Source organism: Coenobita brevimanus, chromosome 77 (genome assembly GCF_032717465.1).
Source record: "Coenobita brevimanus isolate Jiangsu-jjx chromosome 77, ASM3271746v2, whole genome shotgun sequence".
NCBI classification, from domain to species: Eukaryota; Metazoa; Arthropoda; class Malacostraca; order Decapoda; family Coenobitidae; genus Coenobita; species Coenobita brevimanus.
Genome location: NC_137030.1, coordinates 30,535,916 through 30,555,915, shown reverse-complemented (window position 1 = coordinate 30,555,915; position 20,000 = coordinate 30,535,916). Strand labels below are relative to the sequence as shown.

Genomic DNA, 20,000 nt, shown 5'->3' with positions numbered 1-20,000 from the left:
TTACCTACGTCACCTGTCTTCCCATGATGCTGCCGGACGTGGCCTAAACCCTCAGTGTGTATCTCCTGCGGCAATGGAGGGTGTATGACAGGGACTCAGGCCAATTATCTCACTTGATCACTCTCATATTCATCTTCTGCCGGCAAAGACCACACAGATACACGCAGAAATATTAGTCTGATACACGGATTGTATGAAGATCGTGGCTGGATCAGTGTAACAGGTGCAAATACGGGGAAAAAGTGTGGAATCAGTGGGTAGGATTGCGTCTAGTGGCTGTTCCGTCATCAGCTGCTGGGCAAGGAACTTCTATGTCGTAAGCAAGTTTCACCGCGCGTAAGAATATCTCTGTCCACGTTAGAAATGGTGTGAAGGACTGTCTGGCTCTCTATAAATGGAATTCAGGACCTACGCTGTCTAGTGAAAGGGTAAGTGGCCCGTGTATCGTAAGATTACGCCAAGCGATGAATGAAAAAAGCGTATTTTGTTATAATCCGTACACAGATTTCTTAAAGCACTTTTGACAGTGAAGTTTCTGAACAGTATATTGATTTTTTAGGACATGTATGATACTTGAAGGGTGGTATGGTGGGCTGAAGGTACAAAATGAAGCCTACTAAATAGTGTAGCCGATGATGCAACAGTTTGTATGACCCAGAGTTTGTATCTTTTAACAACGGGTATAGCTTTTGCCATTATTGGTATTACCAGCGGAGTTAGTCATCCATGAAGAATGAGGTAGTGAGGAGATTCGAGACATTCTCTACTTTGATTCCTTCAGTTTATTAAAACTTTTGAGGTTTTGTAACCCGTTCCGTAGCGATTTATCGTGAACATCACATCTCCAAATCATCCCGTGTTAGTGATACAGACTGTACGGATGTTGAAACGATGTACAGTGCATACGAGAGAAGGTTAATGTATAATATGCAAAATAAATAGCTAAGGAAGGGGTGTTAAGAAATCTCCGTACTTGCTCCTGCCTACCGGATTTGTTCAGCTTTGGGAACCTCTCGTAGTTGTAGGAGGGACACCTGTTTACGTATAAATAAAGTAGAAAAGAACGTACAAGTGACATTGGATAAGTAATATAAGTAAACATGAACTTGCTTAATCATGTAATCTTACATCTTTATGGCATTTACGTATTGAAATATAAGTGGACAGGAACTAAAGTACATGGCATTGGAACGCGTTAATAGGCTATAAGTGAAGTGTAAACAGAGGCAGCTTAGTATAAGCATGTAAGTAAACATTCTTGTATGAGTGGACAAGAACTTTAACAAACCTAAGTAAAGACGAATTTGTGGTAATATAAGTAAACAAACTTGTATAAACATAAGTAAACATGAGATCGTATAAACATGAGTAAACATAAGCTTGTACAACTATAAGTACGCGTGTTCATGTACAAACATAAATAGGCCTACAAGGAAACATGAACTTGACTTTGCGAGGAATTGTAGGTTTCACGAGAATGTTTTGCAAGGGTGGCAGCAAAAAGTGGCCAGGCTAGAGTTGTGTAAGGTTGGCTGTGGGTGTGGGCTTTGTTGGGTAGCTTGGCCGGAAACTCCTATCAGTAACTCGATAACGAAATAGCTGTATTGGAGGCAGTGAAGGCCACGGCTGCTTGGCTGCGGTGTGGGATTGTGCCTAGATAGGTATATTGTTTAGCTACTTCGTTTTCATCTGACGGAACTGGGCACTAACAGCTTGTAGATATAACTTACTGTCTTGCAGGGCTACTAGGCTAAGAGATGGGGGTGTAATTAGATGCATATATAATTAGTTTTCATCCGAACTGTGACGCTCATCATGACTACTACTGTAGACTGTAATCATGAATACTATCCCGTGATTGTATGAAATTCCACCAGCTTTGGTTATGAGGTAAAAATGAATCTCCTTGGTTACTATTCAAACCAGTCCTGAGCTCTAATTACACTTGACCATCAGCTGAGTTAAAAGGGCTCTTCACGACGAGAAATCTTTCCAGAGCTTAATATTTTCGTCAGGTGGTTGAAGGAGTAGCTACGCATCTCATCGTAGAGCCGTATCGATAGTATTCTCTTATTCTGCCAATGAGCTTCGTGAAATAAGCTGCAAAAGACGAAAATCTGGGGCAAGGTAAAATGAAGGAACTATAGTACTGACTTGATCATTAGAATTTTTAAACCATCTACCCAAACCCCATCCTTAAGTGAAAACAGTGTTGATGATTATGGTGATGGTAATGAAGATGATGATGGTGATGATGATGATGATGATGATCTAATTGCGTTATGTAAACTGTTCCTCAGGCCAGAAGTTATCAAAATCATGCGATGGTAAGAGTCAAGAATAAGGGTACCCGGCATTTACTTTGGCTAATAATGTTCTCTGCTCACGTCAACTAAGTGTAAATTTGCCGTCTCCATCTTGAATACTGAGCTGTAACAAGAGGTTAACAATCGGAAATGGTGCTAGTCACGAAGAAGTGCAACGGAACCAATGTGCAGCGATGGTATTGTCTTACTCTACCACTGAGCTACGGGAAATACATAGGCTGCAAAGTTCCAGTAATGTCCATCAGATTAAAATGAATAAACTGTACCAGTCTTGTCGTTCATAGTATTTGTCAGTTTAATATTTACCTATTCACTACGAGGGATTTATTATGCACTGAATAACATGGACTCTCAACCGCGAGAATGAAGTTTGAATACATGGTAGTAGTGAAAAGGTCAAGGGTGTCGGGTAGTAAAAAGTGAGAATATTCTTCTTCCAGTCACACGCACAGTAGCTGCACCTGTGTTTACCTGTTAATTTACTCCAATAGGTACTTGTATGAGATGGAGGGGATGGGGCGTTGTGATATATGAGTGAGGGTGGTGTGAGTCGGAGGGAGGGCAACGTGAGGGTGTAAAAGTGAGGCTATTCATTTTCCAGTCACATGCACAGTACCGGGAGCTACACCTGTGTTTGCCTGTTAATTTACTTTAATAGGTACCTGTGTGAGATGGTGGAATGGGGCGTAGTGATATATGAGTGAGGTTGATGTGAGTTGGATGGAGGGCAGCCTGAGGGTGTGGGAGATGCTGACAAGGAGGCGATTTGTTTGTGGCGACCCCTTGCAAAATGAGTGTCAGAATAGAGATATATAGATAAACAGGATGGATAGATAGATAGATAGATACGGTATATACTCGTTCATTTACTTTCCCTTTGTCGAGTGTACTGCCTAGAGTTTGGACGCCATGAGGGGAAGATTCACCTTAAAGATAATTATGAGCCAGCCTAGGTTGGGATACCAGTGTTTAGGTCCGAATGCTTAAATAGATGCACTTAAATAGATAGATAGATAGATAGACCGATAGATAGATTACATAACCTTTCAGCCCTGACGAGAGTTTAGGTTCGAATGCTTAGATAGATAGATAGATAGACGTAGATAGACAGATAGACCGATAGATAGATTATACAAACCTTTCAGCCCTGACGAGAGTTTAAGTTCGAATGCTTAGATAGATACACAGACAGATAGATCGATAGATAGATTATATTAACCCCTCAGCCTGGGTTTAGTTTTTCTTGCTCTCGCCAGACGATTTTATTCGGCATAGGAGAGATTTTTTTAAACTGGAGGGGTTAGCTGCAGCCCTCACAAACCCCACCATTACCAGGGGACCATCCCAAGCTGAGGAAAATCGACTTGGCGGCAGAAATGAGACTAAAGGGGACGTCCTTGGGCTGAGGGGGTTAAAATTGTGACGTTTGGCAGTGTAAGTCATCAATGAGTTTTTTTTTCCCTATCAGTTCGATGTGGAGAGGATGGAGGGTGAAAGACTGACGAAGAGAGTGTATGTGAGTGAGGTGGAGGGGAGAAGAGGGAGGGGGAGGCCGAGGATGAGATGGAGGGATGGGGTGGAGAGGTATATGAGAGATGGGGGTGTGAGTTGGAAGCAGGGCAGTGAAATGGCGGGGAACAGGGCGACTTGGAGGCGATTTGTTTGTGGCCACCCCAAACGGGATTGAGGCGTCTGGCAATAGATAGATAGATAGTTCGATGACGTAATTCTGGTTTTATTCTTTCTCCGGACGATTTTACTCAGAAGAACGCCTTAGTGTTGGAGAAATCAGTGAAAGTTATATCTTGCTCCAGTTTTAAAATATCCCCCGTAAACAGTAAAAAATCGTCTGGAGGTAGTAATAAGCTTAAAAACCGTACGTCTTGGGGCTGAACGGATTACACTGCACTAGATCTAACCTGAGGCTTTGCTAGGCTACCCATATGTATAACTAGTGGCTGGTGTGTGTGAAGGTTGACAAGGCTATTATGAGGTTGTGGAATTTGGCAAGGTGGGTTTGTGGCGAAGTTAGATATAAATACCTGTAGTGTGAGGGGGTTAGGAAATTGTCTGTCACGTTTTGCTCAGTTAGCTTACGTAGATGTTAAAATCTGTGGAATTTGGAAAGGGTGAGTTTGTGAAGGCTGGCGAGGGTAGACATAAATACCTGAGGTTTTGTGGGGTTAGGAAATTCAGGGTTACAAGCGTCCGGAAGAATAAACCTCGTGGCACAGAAGGGGTTGACTTACAAGGTTGATGTGGCAGACGACCTGTTGCATCATCCCGGGAAGGACGGGGAGGGGGGGGGGTGCTAGAGAGAGATGTAGGAAGAAAGAGCCTGGTGCGTCCTTGTCTAACTTGTTCCAGCCTCTACTCCATTCATGTTTTATTCCAATCTTCTTAACCCCTTCCGTCCTGTGATTTATTGCTGCTATTGGGCCATTTTATTTAACTTATGGGAGACGTCGTGAACTAGTAGTAGTAGTAGTACCGATAGTAGTAGTAGTAGTAGCAGTAGTAGTAGTACCGGTAGTAGTAGTAGTCGCGATGCCAGGCTTATCTGAAACTTGAACTGATTTACTGAAACGTGAGCTGATTAAGTGCATACTGAAGCTACCCTCAGCCCGTAATCATCCATCCACCCTTTGAAGGATAGGGAGGGAGATGAGGGACGTTTGCTAGCCGGGTATAGGAGTTGCTCACTTATATCAGTGCCACCGCGTGAAGGGGTTTAATGAAGACTGCCCTACATTTAACCTCGCGTTCGTAAATTGTCCCCTAAGATGAGTAAAGTCGTCTTAAGAACAGTACGAGAAATGCGCCATGATAGTGAACGAGTCAGTCCCTTCAGTACATTGACCAAAATCCTTGATAATCCACTGCAGGACTTAACCTCTCCATTACAGAGGGTTGCAGTAAAAAAAAAAAAAAAAAAAAAAAAAAAACAAGATGGCTGAGGTTTGGTTTGGGAAGGGATGTGAAGGGAAGAGGTGGGGGTCGTGTGAGATGGATGGTGTGTGTGTGTGTGTTGTGTGTGTGTGTGTGTGTGTGTGTGTGTGTGTGTGTGTGTGTGTGTGAAAGGAAGAGGTGGGGGTCGTGTGAGATGGATGGTGTTTTGTGTGTGTGTGTGTGTGTGTGAAAGGGAGAGGTGGGGGTCGTGTGAGATGAATGGTGTGTGTGTGTGTGTGTGTGTGTGTGTGTGTGTGTGTGTGTGTGTGTGAAAGAAAGAGGTGGGGGTCGTGTAAGATGGATGGCGTGTGTGTGTGTGTGTGTGTGTGTGTGTGTGTGTGTGTGTGTGTGTGTGTGTGTGTGTGTGTGTCAGGAAGAGGTGGGGGTCGTGTGAGATGTATGGTGTGTGTGTGTGTGTGTGTGTGTGTGTGTGTGTGTGTGTGTGTGTGTGTGTGTGTGTGTGGAAGGCCGAGGTGGGGGGCGTGTGAGATGAATGGTGTGTGTGTGTGTGTGTGTGTGTGTGTGTGTGTGTGTGTGTGAAAGGAAGAGGTGGGGGTCGTGTGAGATGGATGGTGTTTCGTGTGTGTGTGTGTGTGTGTGTGTGTGTGTGAAAGGAAGAGGTGGGGGTCGTGTGAGATGGATGGTGTGTGTGTGTGTGTGTGTGTGTGTGTGTGTGTGTGTGTGTGTGTGTGTGTGTGTGTGTAAGGAAGAGGTGGGGGTCGTGTTAGATGAATGGTTGTGTGTGTGTGTGTGTGTGTGTGTGTGTGTGTGTGTGTGTTAGGCCGAGGTGGGGGTCGTGTTAGATGAATGGTGTGTGTGTGTGTGTGTGTGTGTGTGTGTGTGTGTGTGTGTGTGTGTGGAAGGAAGAGGTGGGGGTCGTGTGAGATGAATGGTGTGTGTGTGTGTGTGTGTGTGTGTGTGTGTGTGTGTGTGTGGAAGGAAAAGGTGGGGGTCGTGTGAGATGAATGGTGTGTGTGTGTGTGTGAAGGGAAGGGGTGGGGGTCGTGTGAGATGGATGGTGTGTGTGTGTGTGTGTGTGTGTGTGTGTGTGTGTGTGTGTGTGTGTGTCGCTGAAGAGTACTGATAAAGAGGTGAAGTGGAGTGTTGCAAGCATGACCCTATCACCACCACTGACATCTGAAATCACGTGTGTAAAATATCCGAAGCCTGAGGCTCATGTAAGAGGCGCAGGAGTCTTCGTAGTAGGTCGTTCCTTAGCAATTTATTTTTAAGCGATTCATTCCCCATAGCGTTTTTGAACTTAGCATTCACTTCATGCTCTTTATATCGACGTAGCTGGCGGCCATAACACGTAAGAGGATATTAAGGTGTAGCAGAATAAATTGCTTAGGAAGAGGTGTTATGGAATCTTAAAGCCACATAAATACAGGCTTAAAGTTGTGATATAATTGCCCTTGTGTACATTTATCTCAACTGATACAGTCACCAAGCATTTCACAACAGTATTAAAGGAATTACAGTGACAAAAGTACGAGGAACAAAACCATCTGTAAAAAATAAATGTTATGGGAAGTGTTTATTGAAAAAAAAAAATCGTTTGGATGAACATGTCTGCCTAACAGTAAATCATTATTGGGAGTTTTTTTTTTATCTGTTTATATTTATTGTACTTCAACATTCATTCTGCAGTAATTGATGGTAAATTGGTTGGTAGCTGTAGGAGAGGACGCAAACGTTTGTACATGAATTTCTATACACAACTTAGTTAAAATTTCCTTTATTGTGATTGTAAAGTGTTTATTAGCGATATGAATGAAGCTAAACATGGCTGTATACGATCAGTCATACAACTTACATGAGTTTATAGATAAGGGCGGTGGTCACTGGCCGAAGAGGAGAGGTGGAGGTAGAGATTGTGGAGAGATAATGTGTTTGTGGAGAAGCGGAAGAAGTAGCTTAAAGAGGAGAGGTGGAGGTAGAGATTGTGGAGAGATAATGTGTTTGTGGAGATGCGGAAGAAGTAGTTTAAAGAGGGGGCAGGTAGCGTCAGTGAAGTGACCCGCCCCACCGCCTGTGATAACGATAACGCTTGCATGCCCAGTTCGTGGTTGTTGAACTCCACCGGGCACTCCTTAGACGGTGATTAGGCTACAATGACCTCTCATCACCCACCCTATCACCTCTTGTTGCTGTCACTACCCCACCACCACCACCACCACCACACAGTATGCTCTTTACTCCTTCGTTGGTTTATCGTGTCTTGTGTTTCGTGTTGTTACTCTGTTCCGTATTGGGCTTATTTCTGATTACCATACCGTTGAGTTTCGTATTCCACCTCTTATATTAGCGTTGTTAGTCGCTTTGTTCATTTTGGACTTGCGGGGTTATCCAAACTTGCTTTGTCTGTAGCAGTTGGATTTATTTCATACCGTATTTGATTTGTTACCCCGCCATCGGAGTTCGTGGAGGTTTTGTTTTCACCTCCGTTTGTCTGTTTGGCTGATTTTCCACAAGCAAACTCAAAAAGGTATCGATGGACTTCAGTGAAAATTTTGTAGAAGTGATTAAAAAATTTTGGTGATTTGAATTGTCTGGTATGGGTGTTGGCGGGGGTATGCCATCCGTGAGTACTGTCCTCACTTGTCTCTGTTGTTAATCGATTTGCTTCTTATTCGACTTGTGTGATTAAATTATGTTCCCCCCCCTTTTTTTTTTTTTAGACTTGTTTGTCTGTCTGTCTATTTATCTATCGCCTATATGATTCCTGTAGATTGCTTTGTCTAGTAGCTATTGATATTGTTTCTGTTTACCTTCAGCCCGAGGACGTTTGCCAAATTATATTCCAAGTAACTCCAAGCGATTGTCTGTTTATGTATTTATATTTTTGCGTAGGGGAGACTTTCCGAACAGGGGGATATGATGTAATTAACCCCCAGGAAATAATAGGGTGTTCTTATTAGTACTGTATCGCCAGGTATATTTTGTTAATTTATCTTGGCCCAAAATTGCCATCCCTCCGTCATGAATGCTGAGTTATACCAGGAGATTAACTGTACCTAACGCCTATATTTATTTGATTCATTCCCTCTTCACCTTCAGTAGGCCTCAAGTTCCCATCCTTCCATCTTGAGTGCTGTGTTGTACCAATAGATTAACATTAGAATATGATGCTAGTCATGAAGAAGTGCTGCGGAAAGGTTGTAGAGTCACTGTTGTATTTTTCTTCCATGCGTGAAATAAGCTACAAAGGATATGAGAGAGAGAGAGAGAGAGAGAGAGAGAGAGAGAGAGAGAGAGAGACTGCAAGCAAAACGTGTGCCTCTGTCTTTTTTTTTTTCTTTTTTTTTTAATCCAAGAGGGTCCCATTCATGGTAATTGAATGGCCGGTAATGCGAACTTTTAATTCGTTTTGCCGAAAGACCATATGTTTTTACGGGAAAGGGAAAAATGAGGGGAAAAAATCGTCATTAATAGGTTGAAACTTAAAGGAACGCATGCAGTGTCAATGGCAAAGCTCCCTCTCTCTCTCTCTCTCTCTTTCATTATTATATAAATGTTTAGCGTAGTTGCTGCTAATTGGTGCAGGCCATGAGCATTGTTAAGGCCAATAGGAATGTCTGTGTTGATAGTTGTTGCTGATGTTGCGATGACTTAATGTACACCCGGTGGACTGCAGGCTTTCCCTTCTGCAGCCCACCATCCTCCTTTCTGGGAATAGGGAGAGGACTGAGGAACTTATAACTGGGCAGCTTCACCGCCAAATCAAATCGGTGCCACCACGTGAAGGCGTCCCTCTCCAGAACCAGTCTATGTAATAAGCTAATTGGACAGTTTAATAATGTGAGAAATAAATGGCCGTCGTCGTAATGGAGGCAGATTTTAATGTTGTCTATTTTGACCTCTGTTTTCATTTTATTCTTGTTCTGTAGATCTATGGCGACTTTCATTTAGCTTCGCAAAGACTTCTCGGACTGGAGGCAGAGAGAGAGAGAGAGGAAGGGGGAAGGAATACTGGCAACGTTACGATTAAGAAGTTTCCGTAATGAGAGTAGAGCGATAACAGAGATAAGTACGATACGGCTGAGAAAGTTTAAGCTTTGCTCCCAGAGTCGGGTGAGGAGATAAGCGAGATAGTGTTTTATCTGGGCCACAGCTGGGAGAGGAGTGGGTAGTGAAAAATGTTGGCTGATCTTTAGGTATATTGATAGAACCGTAGAATCTGTTCCTGTTACCTGACGAAGGTGGGTCACTTGACAACTTGTGTAGCTACTAAATCGTGGAGAAGGTTGGAGGAGGCCTTTGTTCAGCAGTGGACTTGAAATGACATCATGATGATGATGATGATGATAGTAAATCGTGGTTGCGTATAATTCGATGATCCTTATTTGTGAGAGGGAATGAGTAAGCTGCTAGTCATGTCCACCCTCCAGTCTGACAACACTTGGTCATCAGCTGTGCTTAAAGAGGTTTGAGATTTTTGGCGGGTTAGAACACACACACACACACACACACGAACTTGTTGCATCGTAGTGAGTGATGTACCTAAATTACAGAGAAAAAACTGGCCGCCTTTTTGTCAGGGTCGTATGCCGCCAGATATCGTAGTGATCTAACCCGTTCAGGCCGAGAACGTCTGCATTTTAATCTTGTGGTAGTCGTTGTTATGGCCAGGTTTGTTTAGGAGAGGGCCAGGTGGAGGGGCTAGAGGCATCCATCTCCTGCAGCCCACCATCCCTTTTTGCAGGGATAGAGAGGGGGGGCTGAGGGACGTATGTAGGCCTGTAACCGCATAGTGTTGTCACCACGTGAAGGCGTCCCTCTCCAGTAGCGTTGTTTATTCTCGCTACCACCAGACAGTTCCGTGTGGCTCAGGACATACGGTACGTGGAGGGAATACACGTGACCTTAAACCCCTTCAGTACGAGAGGCTTCCCTAGCTTCAGTAAAATAGGACGGCGTTAACCTAAATGAAAATGGGCGTCCGCGGGCTGAAGAGATTAAAGAAAATGACCAACCTGGGTGGTTTTTAAATGCAGAATGGGAATTGATGTAGAACAGACGTTGGGGAGGGACGCCTGCGTGTGGTGGCACCGATATTACCAGGTGGTGGAGCTGCCCGGTGTTACAAACGTCCTTCATTTCCCTCCCTATCCTTCAGTTCCCTCCCTATCCTTCAGTTCCCTCCCGTCAGTTCCCTCCCTATCCCTTCAGTTCCCTCCCTTCAGTTCCCTCCCGTCAGTTCCCTCCCTATCCTTCAGTTCCCTCCCGTCAGTTCCCTCCCTATCCCTTCAGTTCCCTCCCTTCAGTTCCCTCCCTATCCCTTCAGTTCCCTCCCGTCAGTTCCCTCCCTATCCTTCAGTTCCCTCCCTTCAGTTCTCTCCCTATCCCTTCAGTTCCCTCCTCTCCCCTCCGGTCCCTCCCTATCCCCTGAAGGAAGGATGGTGAGCTGTGTGAGGCAGACAACTTAAGGCTGCAGTCCACCGGGTTCACGTTTCAGATATGCCTGGGGCGACAATACATAACGGCTTTATGAGAGAGAGAGAGAGAGAGAGAGAGAGAGAGAGAGAGAGAGAGAGAGAGAGAGAATTTGTAAATATAGCTGTTAGTAAAAAAAAAAAAAAAATGGCCCGTATTCCTATAGACAGAGTAAGCTCCCTAACACATGTTCCTAAGTGATTTATTTTGCTTATTAGACCTTACTGTCCTCTTGTGTGGTCTTTAAATCATTCTAATATTACTACCGGTATGCTGTACACAGATAACGTACAGGAGGGCATTAACAAGCCATAACCAAAAATAAATCGCTAAGGAAAATGTTCTACGGAGCTTCCTGAATTGACGAGAATATGTAGTGTGGCCTTGAATAAACGTTAACATTTTAAACAGCAGGGTGCAAAATTATAATTCTTCTGTAGAGCATTGAGGATTTAGAATATGTGGAAAAATATATTGTGTTGGTGTATAAAGCATCAGGGTTTTAATTAAAAAGAAATGTTGCAATGACCGTTGTTGACCGTTAGGAATTTAAATGGCGGGGAAGTGTGTAACGGTATATGCGCTTTAAATATGGAACGTTTATTTATTTAACTAAATTTTAAAAACTACAGTAACTTCTTCAAAAGTTTAATAGTGAGAGGGTTAGGAAATATGAATGATGGAAAAGAATACACGGGTCAGAGTTTATTGATGTACAGTACTCTTTTTATTCTAACTTGGCCTGAAATTACCGTCTCTCCATCTTGAATGCTCAGTTGTAGCAAGGGATTAGGGCAAGATTATGGTGCCAGTCATGAACCAGTGCTATGGAAAGGATGAAGAGCTGTAGCACTCTTTTTCTGCGCTAGGTGAAATAAGCTGCAAAAGGACGAAAATCTTGGGAAGTTAAACACAGTATATATAGTTTCGCAGTTTATAATTAACCTGTACAGAGAAGCTATACTCTTTTTACTCAAACGTCGCCAAAAATTACCATCTCTCCCTCTTGAACGCTGAGTTGGGACAGTCACTGAACAGCCGAATGTGTTGCCAGTCACGAAGAAGTGCTGTAAAAGGATGTAGGACCGCCATATTGAACTGTGTGAAATACGTACATAAGGACGAAAATCTAGGCTAAAGTAATGTAAAAGAATCCCAATCATGAATAACCTTTGACTCTGCCTCGTCTGTTTTTGATCCATCATTCACGAACCTGTAAAATGAATGGAAAGTATCTGCATCAACCACTTCAGACTGATTTCGTTATTTTTGTTTTTAATCTTAGTATTTCCGAACGATTTTGTTCAGGTTTGGATAGGCGAAGGGGTTAGATAGGCTGCGGATTTTATGAAGTTAAAATAAATTCACCTGAGGAAACAAGAGATAGAAGGACGTAGGCCTAGTTGGATTGAAGGGATTATGTTGATTTTATTTCTCTCTCTCTTACACACACACACACACACACACACACACACACACACACACACACACACACACACACACACACACACACACACACACACACACACACACACACACACACACACACACACACACACACACACAAAACATTACCCCAAAAATATTTATAGTCGATTCTAATTGCCCAGTTAAGCTAGCCAGACAACTTTTAATTCCTATGTTTGGTGGTCATCTTGTTAAATCTGTTTCCTCACCTCCCAATTAGCGTAGGCTTGTACTGGTCATCTAAAAATACGCGTTTATTTCCCGTACAAAAGCCAGGTAAATATAGGCTATAACACCTGTATTAACACCTCTATTTTTACCTGACAAAGTTCCCCATCCCCTTTCAGCTCGAGTGATGACCAGGTGTAGTTAATTTGGAGGGTGGCTTTGACTCTACTCTCTTCACTTTAACTTGGCCTAAAATTGCCATCCCTCCGCCTTAATTTCTGAACTGTAACAAGAAATATAACACTGTAATATGGTGCTAATCAGGAAGGGGTGATGTGGGAAGGATATAGAGCCATAATGTTATTTTTCCTGCCATAGAGCTACCGTACGTGAAATAAGCTGCAAAAGGATGAAAGTCTGGGCGAAGTTCGTGAATTTATTTTAGTAACCAAGGAGATATTCATAAACAAGGCTTATCGAATTTCAAAATGGGAATGGGAATGGAATTGGCCCAGTTCCGCCAGATGAAAACAATTATGACTGATAGATTGTAATTAAATGTAGTGAGTTTTCAATTAATTAAACCGCTTCAGGCCGGGTACGTTGTTTTTATGTTGTACCCTGTTCACCTTAACTTGGCCTAAAATGTCCATCTCACCTTCTTGAATGCTGAGCAGTAGCAAAAGATTAACACTAGGTGATGCTAGTCACGAAGAAGTATTAGGTAAGGATTGTACCTGTTTTGTTTTCTACCACTGATCTCCGGGAAATACGCTGCAAAAGGATGAATTTTGGGCCAAGATAAATTGAAGAGACTATAGCGTAATTGTGGTCGTATTATGAGAACACAAGAGATCGAAAAGTCTCTCCTAATTTGAACACAGTCGTAAGGCAGAATAATTGAAAGCACATCCGCGTAGTGAAGGGGAAAGGGGGAAAGAAATCCATACCCTTCTTACTTTAACTTCGCCTAAAATTGCCATCTCTCCATCTTCAATGCCGGTTGTAATAAACGAGTAACGTTAGGTGATGATGGGTAGTCACGAAGAAGTGCTGGATGTAGAGGCGTAACATTGTCTTTTACCGTTCTACAGGAGCAACAAATGGACGAAAATCTGGGCCAGGTTAAGGTAAATTGACTACAGTCGTGAAGGATAATACTGTCGTGTTAAGGCAGCAAGAATGAGCCTAAATACAAAGTACGTCTTGGTAGTGATCGGGGTATGGGGGGGGGTAATATCTAGTCATTGCTCCGAGATATGGACACTGATAAAAAAATATCTCATGGACAACAACCTGAAGCTCCCGGGAGTATTATCTATATGCGTGATTTGATAGTGAGTGGCAGGGGTAAACGATCTCTATTATGCAGTCAGGTATCGTAGTTCATCCGCCTCTCTTGCATGTGGGGAGATTGAGATGCTTGCCTGAGACGTAGTGGACAGAGATAGGTACAGACTTATCACCTGCGGGTCCTTGATAGTATGCACCTCACGTCATATAGGATAGAAGCGTCTGTGAATTCGGTAGTGATCAGAGTGTGCGTGGTGGTGTAGTGTTTAATGTACAGTCAGACAATTGTAATACAAGAGTTCACGCACCTCTCCTTCCCCTCTCTCAAGACTGGAGGCCAAAGCATAAATGAGGCGTAGTGAACAAAGGTGGATGTTTATATGCACTAGATACGTCACACTCAAGCGTTTATTAATCCAGCCATGAGAGGCAGTACAAACGTATGGATTTTTTGTAGCTGACTGTACGCCTTAACTACAAAGTGTCGCTGAGAATACAGTTGATTGGCGTTGGCAAGTGTAAGGTGTAGGAGTTTTAGACTGTACTGAAAAAGTTAGCTAGATTTGTTCTGGTCACGACTTTCTCATCTCGGTTTGTTTTTATTCATTTATCTCAGTCCAGTATTCCATTCATCTTTTGTTTTCTATCTGTCTTGCTCTCAACTAATAGCAGAGTCAGTGTGTATCGCGCTTATAATATTTCCCGGCTATTTTATCGCTGAGTGTATCGCGTGCTTACCTCCCCGTATAGTTTTCAGTGCCAGGGACATCCAAGGGAGCCAATAGTGTCAGCATGCAGCCCGTTCCCATCCCTCTTATATTTATTTTCTGTTTAATCTTATTTATTTTTGTTCCGTATCATTGAGAGTATCGCGTGCTTACTTTCTTCCATTTTGCAACACACGGACAGTCGAGGGAGCCAGTGAGGTGTCAGAAATTATCTCGTTTTCAGCGCTCATTATTTATGTACTGTTTATGTAATCTTATTTTTTCCACATAGTGAGAGTATCGCGTGCTTACCTTTCGTCCTCTCACCTTTCAGCGCAAATGACAACCGAGGGAGCCAGTGAGGTGTCAGGAAGTATCTTGCTTCCTGTTTATTTTATTTTATTTTAAATTTAATCTTAATTTGGTATCATTGAGAGTATCGCGTGCTTACCCTTCGTCCTCTCACCTTCCAGCGCATGGACAGCAGAGGGAGCCAGTGAGGTGTCAGAAATTCCAGCTTAATTTTTTTTATTTAATCTTATTTATTTAATCTTACTTTATCATTGAGAGTATCGCGTGCTTAGCCTTCGTCCTCTCACCTTTCAGCGCAACGGACAGCCGAGGGAGCCAGTGAGGTGCCAGCGAGGAACTGTAGTGTAGCCCGCCGCCCAGTGAGCAAGCAGCGCCAGCATGGATGACGCTCACTGCTACCCGTTCACCGATGTCCTCAACCGGTTCAACGTCAAAGAGGAACACGGACTCACGGACGCACAGATCAAGGAGAACCAGGAGAAATATGGACCCAACGGTGAGTAGACGCCATTTAACAGGGTGTATTCGGTGTTGTTACAGTTTGGAGTAGTAGTAGTAGTAGTGGTATAGGAGAACCAGAAGTATGGACCCAACGGTGAGTAGACGCCATTTAACAGGGTGTACTCGGTGTTGTTACAGTTTGGAGTAGTAGTAGTAGTAGTAGTAGTAGTAGTAGTGGTGGTATAGGAGAACCAGAAGTATGGACCCAACGGTGAGTAGACGCCATTTAACAGGGTGTACTCGGTGTTGTTACAGTTTGTAGTAGTAGTAGTAGTAGTAGTGGTATAGGAGAACAAGAAGTATGGACCCAGCGGTGAGTAGACGCCATTAAAAGGGTGCACTCGGTGTTGTTACGGTTTTGAGTAGTAATAACAGTAGTAGTAGTAGTAGTAGTAGTGGCACTAGTAGTATAGGAGAACCAGAAGTATGTACCCAACAGTGAAAACCTGTAATTTGGCAGTGTATAATCAGTGGTGTTAGGGTTATTGCTGGTAGTAGTTGAAGTGTGTGTGTGTGTGTGTGTGTGTGTGTGTGTGTGTGTGTGTGTGTGTGTGTGTGTGTGTGTGGTAGTTTTGTGTAAGTTCATATAGTCACGGTCAGCCAGTCGACATGCCACCTACCTCTTTTCTTTATCCTTAGTTTACATTGCTATTGGTCCAGTGGCTTAATGTGCCTGTCGGAGAGAAGGACATGTGGAAGAGCCTCTCTGGTCTTGCCACTGGGTATACGGACCAGTCATCAACCCTTAACTCCTTCATACAAGCGATTTATTCTGAGTTTAATGAAAAATAATAATATCCTCGATATATTTAAACCGTTCTTAGTTATATTTATGATCGATTTTCCGTCTTAACTTAGATCTATTTTTATAGGAAGAACTAGACGCGAGAGATTTATTTGTGTATCTATTTATATATCTATTTATCTATTTTATCTATTTTTTCCTTCTCATTCGTACCAAAACAGTCTCTAGTAATTTCCTTCACGTAACCGAGATTCGGTTTGCTAGAGTTTTTCCTGCCATGAGAGGGTTAAGCGAACGAAGAAACAAAGGAAGAGGAAGGTGTGTGTGTGTGTGTGTGTGTGTGTGTGTGTGTGTGTGTGTGTGTGTGTGAGATGGCTTAATATAGATTAATGTTTCTCTCTCTCTCTCTCTCTCTCTCTCTCTCTCTCTCTCTCTCTCTCTCTCTCTCTCTCTCTCTCTCTCTCTCTCTCTCAAAGAAAGAAAAAATATAGGTAAAAAAATCTGAGAAGGGGAAGAGATCTGAAGGCGACAACGACAGTGGGAATAATGCAGAGGGGAGAGTAAAGGGGAAAGGTTGAGAGAGAGAGAGAGAGAGAGAGAGAGAGAGAGAAAGAAAGAAAGAGAAAGGGGGGATGGTCATTGTACTCGCTAGGTCAACATGGCTTTTATGATTGTATGTGTGTGTGTGTGTGTGTGTGAGAGAGAGAGAGAGAGAGAGAGAGAGTCACTGTCCTGCTATCTGTCACTACCAAGGTGCGTCGAAAGGGTTATCTCGACAGACCAGGTGTCAAGTGCTTGTTTACATCTGACCGTGTGACGTTCTCGCGAAATTCGGGTGACTTTCTCGCGAAATTCGGGTGACGTTCTCGCGAAATTCGGGTGACGTTTTCGCGAAATTCGAGGAACATTCTCGCGAAATTCGGGTGACGTTCTCGCGAATTTCGGGTGACGTTCTCGCGAAAATCGGGTGACGTTCTCGCGAAAATCGGGTGACATTCTCGCGAAATACGGGTGACGTTCTCGCGAAATTCGGGTGACGTTCGTTTGTTGACTTTCATTCCGAATTCTTGTCGGTTCCGGAAGCTCCCGCACCTCTTCCTTAGCGATTTAGTTTTGGATATGACTGGTTAATATTAGCTTGTGTGTGTGTAATTCACCGGGTCGGTCAGGATCACTTGATGGTCGTGATGGTCAGCTTTTACCCTCCTGGAAGGGAGCTGAGAGCTCATATAGTCCGATCTAAGGGCAAGGCTGTGACCTTCACACACGCACACACCCGTCCCCTTGCTCAAGGAGGACAGTAACCACCCACTTCGTCAGTGAAACTTTTCGCAACCTGAGCGAGGCGCGAACTCCCGTCCACCAGTTGGCAAGCGGGAACGTTACCACTGCACCAGTGAGCGGTGTGTGTGTGTGTGTGTGTGTGTGTGTGTGTGTGTGTTTTAATGATGAAAATGGTGGTATTGCAATTAAATGACACAGAAGAGGGCGGTAAGGCGTAAAAAATCAAAATAAATCGCTTAGGAAGAGGTGTTAGGGAGTTTTCGTAACTGGGGAGAATTCGGGTCCAGATGATTTTTTCCAGACTGAATATGGCGAATCCGTTTCACCCCTCCAGTTCGAAAAAAAAAGATCTGTTCTAAATTGAATAGAATCGTCAGGAGAGAGCAAAAAAAAATGGAATTCAGTTGGTTAAACTTCCTTTTGGCGCGAATTATCTTGTTTTTTCTTTTTTTTTTCCGCCGTGGTTTTAAAAAGGGTGGTTCTTTTTGTTTGACGCGCATAGTTCTTCATTTGTTAATTGCTATCTGGAATTTGTCGCGTCTGTCACCAAAAGAGACAGACAGAAATGTGAGGAAGTAGAGGAGTGTTGTGGTGTTGGTGTGGATGTGATTGAAAGTGTTGGGAGAAATACTCTGAGAGGGTTTAGCTGTATGGAGAGGATGGAGAGGAGACTGGCTAGAAGAGAGTATGTGAGTGAGGTGGAGCGGAAGAGGAGGAGGAGGAGGAGGAGACCGAGGAGGAGATGGTGAGTGGGAGTGGAGAGATACGTGAGTGAGGGATGTGTGAGGTGAAGGTTGGACGGCAAAATGGCAGAGGACATGGCGACTTCGAGACGATTCCTTTATGCCCACCATTACGGGAGTAAGACGTCTGGCAATAAATAGATCGATAGATGGATAGATAGATAGATAAAGAAGTACTGTATCAATTTTCTAACTTATCCCCATTTTTATGCTCACCATTACGGGATTAAGACGTCTGGCAATAGATAGATAGACAGACAGATAGATAGATAGATAGAGAAGTACTATATCTATCTTCTAACTCATCCCCATTTCCTCTCCCCACAGAATTGCCAGCTGAGGAGGGCAAATCTCTACTCCAGCTCATCCTTGAACAATTTGATGACCTGCTCGTTAAAATTCTTCTACTCGCCGCCATCATCTCATTCGTAAGTACCCACAGTTCGTAAGTACGCACAATTCGTAGGTACTCATATTTTGTAAGTACTCACATTTCTTAAGTACTCACATTTCGTAAGTGCTCACAATTCGTAAGTACTAACATTTCGTAAGTACTCACAATTCGTAAGTACTCACATTTCGTAGGTACTCACAATTCGTAGGTACTCACATTTCGTAAGCACTCACATTTCGTAAGTACTCACATTTCGTAAGTACTCATTTCGTAAGTACTCACATTTCGTAAGTACTCACAATTCGTAGGTACTCACATTTCGTAAGCACTCATATTTTGTTAGTACTCACATTTCGTAGGTACTCACAATTCGTAGGTACTCACAATTCGTAAGTACTCACAATTCGTAAGTACTCATTTCGTAGGTACTCACATTTCGTAAGTACTCACATTTCGTAAGAACTCACATTTTGTAAGTACTCACATTTCGTAAGTACTCACATTTTGTAAGTACTCACATTTCGTAAGTACTCAGTTAGTACTCACAATTCGTAGGTACTCACATTTTGTAAGTACTCACATTTCGTAGGTACTCACATTTCGTAAGTACTCACATTTTATTAGTACTCACATTTCGTAGGTACTCACAATTCGTAGGTACTCACATTTCGTAAGTACTCACAATTCGTAAGTACTCACAATTCGTAAGTACTCATTTCGTAGGTACTCACATTTCGTAAGTACTCACATTTCGTAAGAACTCACATTTTGTAAGTACTCACATTTCGTAAGTACTCACATTTTGTAAGTACTCAGTTAGTACTCACAATTCGTAGGTACTCACATTTTGTAAGTACTCACATTTCGTAGGTACTCACATTTCGTAAGTACTCACATTTTAGCCATTTTACGGGCGGTGTGTACGTGGTGTAGGAGATACGTAGCACTCTTTTGTTGGCGATTTATTTTGATTATTAGACCTTAATTTTGCCATTTTTATTAGTGACTTTTTCTCCCCAACAAGGAGAGTATGTTTTCACCCCTGTTTGTTGGTTTGTTAGTTTGTCTGTTGGCAGGATTACGCAAAAACTAATTGATAGAGTTGGATCAATTTTGGTGGGTAGATAGCCCATGTCCCAGGGAACAATCGATTAACTTTTGGCACCGATCCGGATAGTATTACAGATTCTGTGATCCGGAAAACATCTTCTTGTGAAACCCTAAATAGTGATGAGAAAACCTAACCCATTATGAAGAGTGGCTTGGAAATTACGATGCCCTTGTCGGAGAGATGCGCTCCACTGAATGCCCCTCGTTTTGGTCTCTCTCTCTCTCTCTCTCTCTCTCTCTCTCACACACACACACACACACACACACACACACACACACACACACACACACACACACACACACACACACACACACACACACACACACACACACGGATGGAGATAAAACTAGTCCATTACCGATAAACACACAAACGCTTACATCCGAGAAATAGATAAGAGTTATCTTTTCCACACACACACACACACACACACACACACACACACACACACACACACACACACACACACACACACACACACACACACACACACACACACACACACACACACACACACACACACAGGTTCTGCTGGTCAACTAGGGGATTGGGGATTGATTAAC

The 20,000-nt window shown here is 43.1% G+C and overlaps 1 protein-coding gene across 3 annotated transcripts in view; it reads left to right on the top strand.

The window, feature by feature from the left end:
* The window catches only part of LOC145408489 (calcium-transporting ATPase sarcoplasmic/endoplasmic reticulum type-like), a 127,093-nt gene that overhangs the window by 10,676 nt on the left and 96,417 nt on the right, over positions 1–20,000 (top strand). For all 3 annotated transcript variants that reach the window (XM_080279223.1, XM_080279224.1, XM_080279221.1), the window contains exons 2-3: positions 14,954–15,155; positions 18,260–18,360. In XM_080279223.1, coding sequence (XP_080135349.1) covers positions 15,038–15,155; positions 18,260–18,360 — 219 coding nt within the window. In that variant the 5' untranslated portion in view covers positions 14,954–15,037. The remainder of the gene's footprint in view (positions 1–14,953; positions 15,156–18,259; positions 18,361–20,000) is intronic.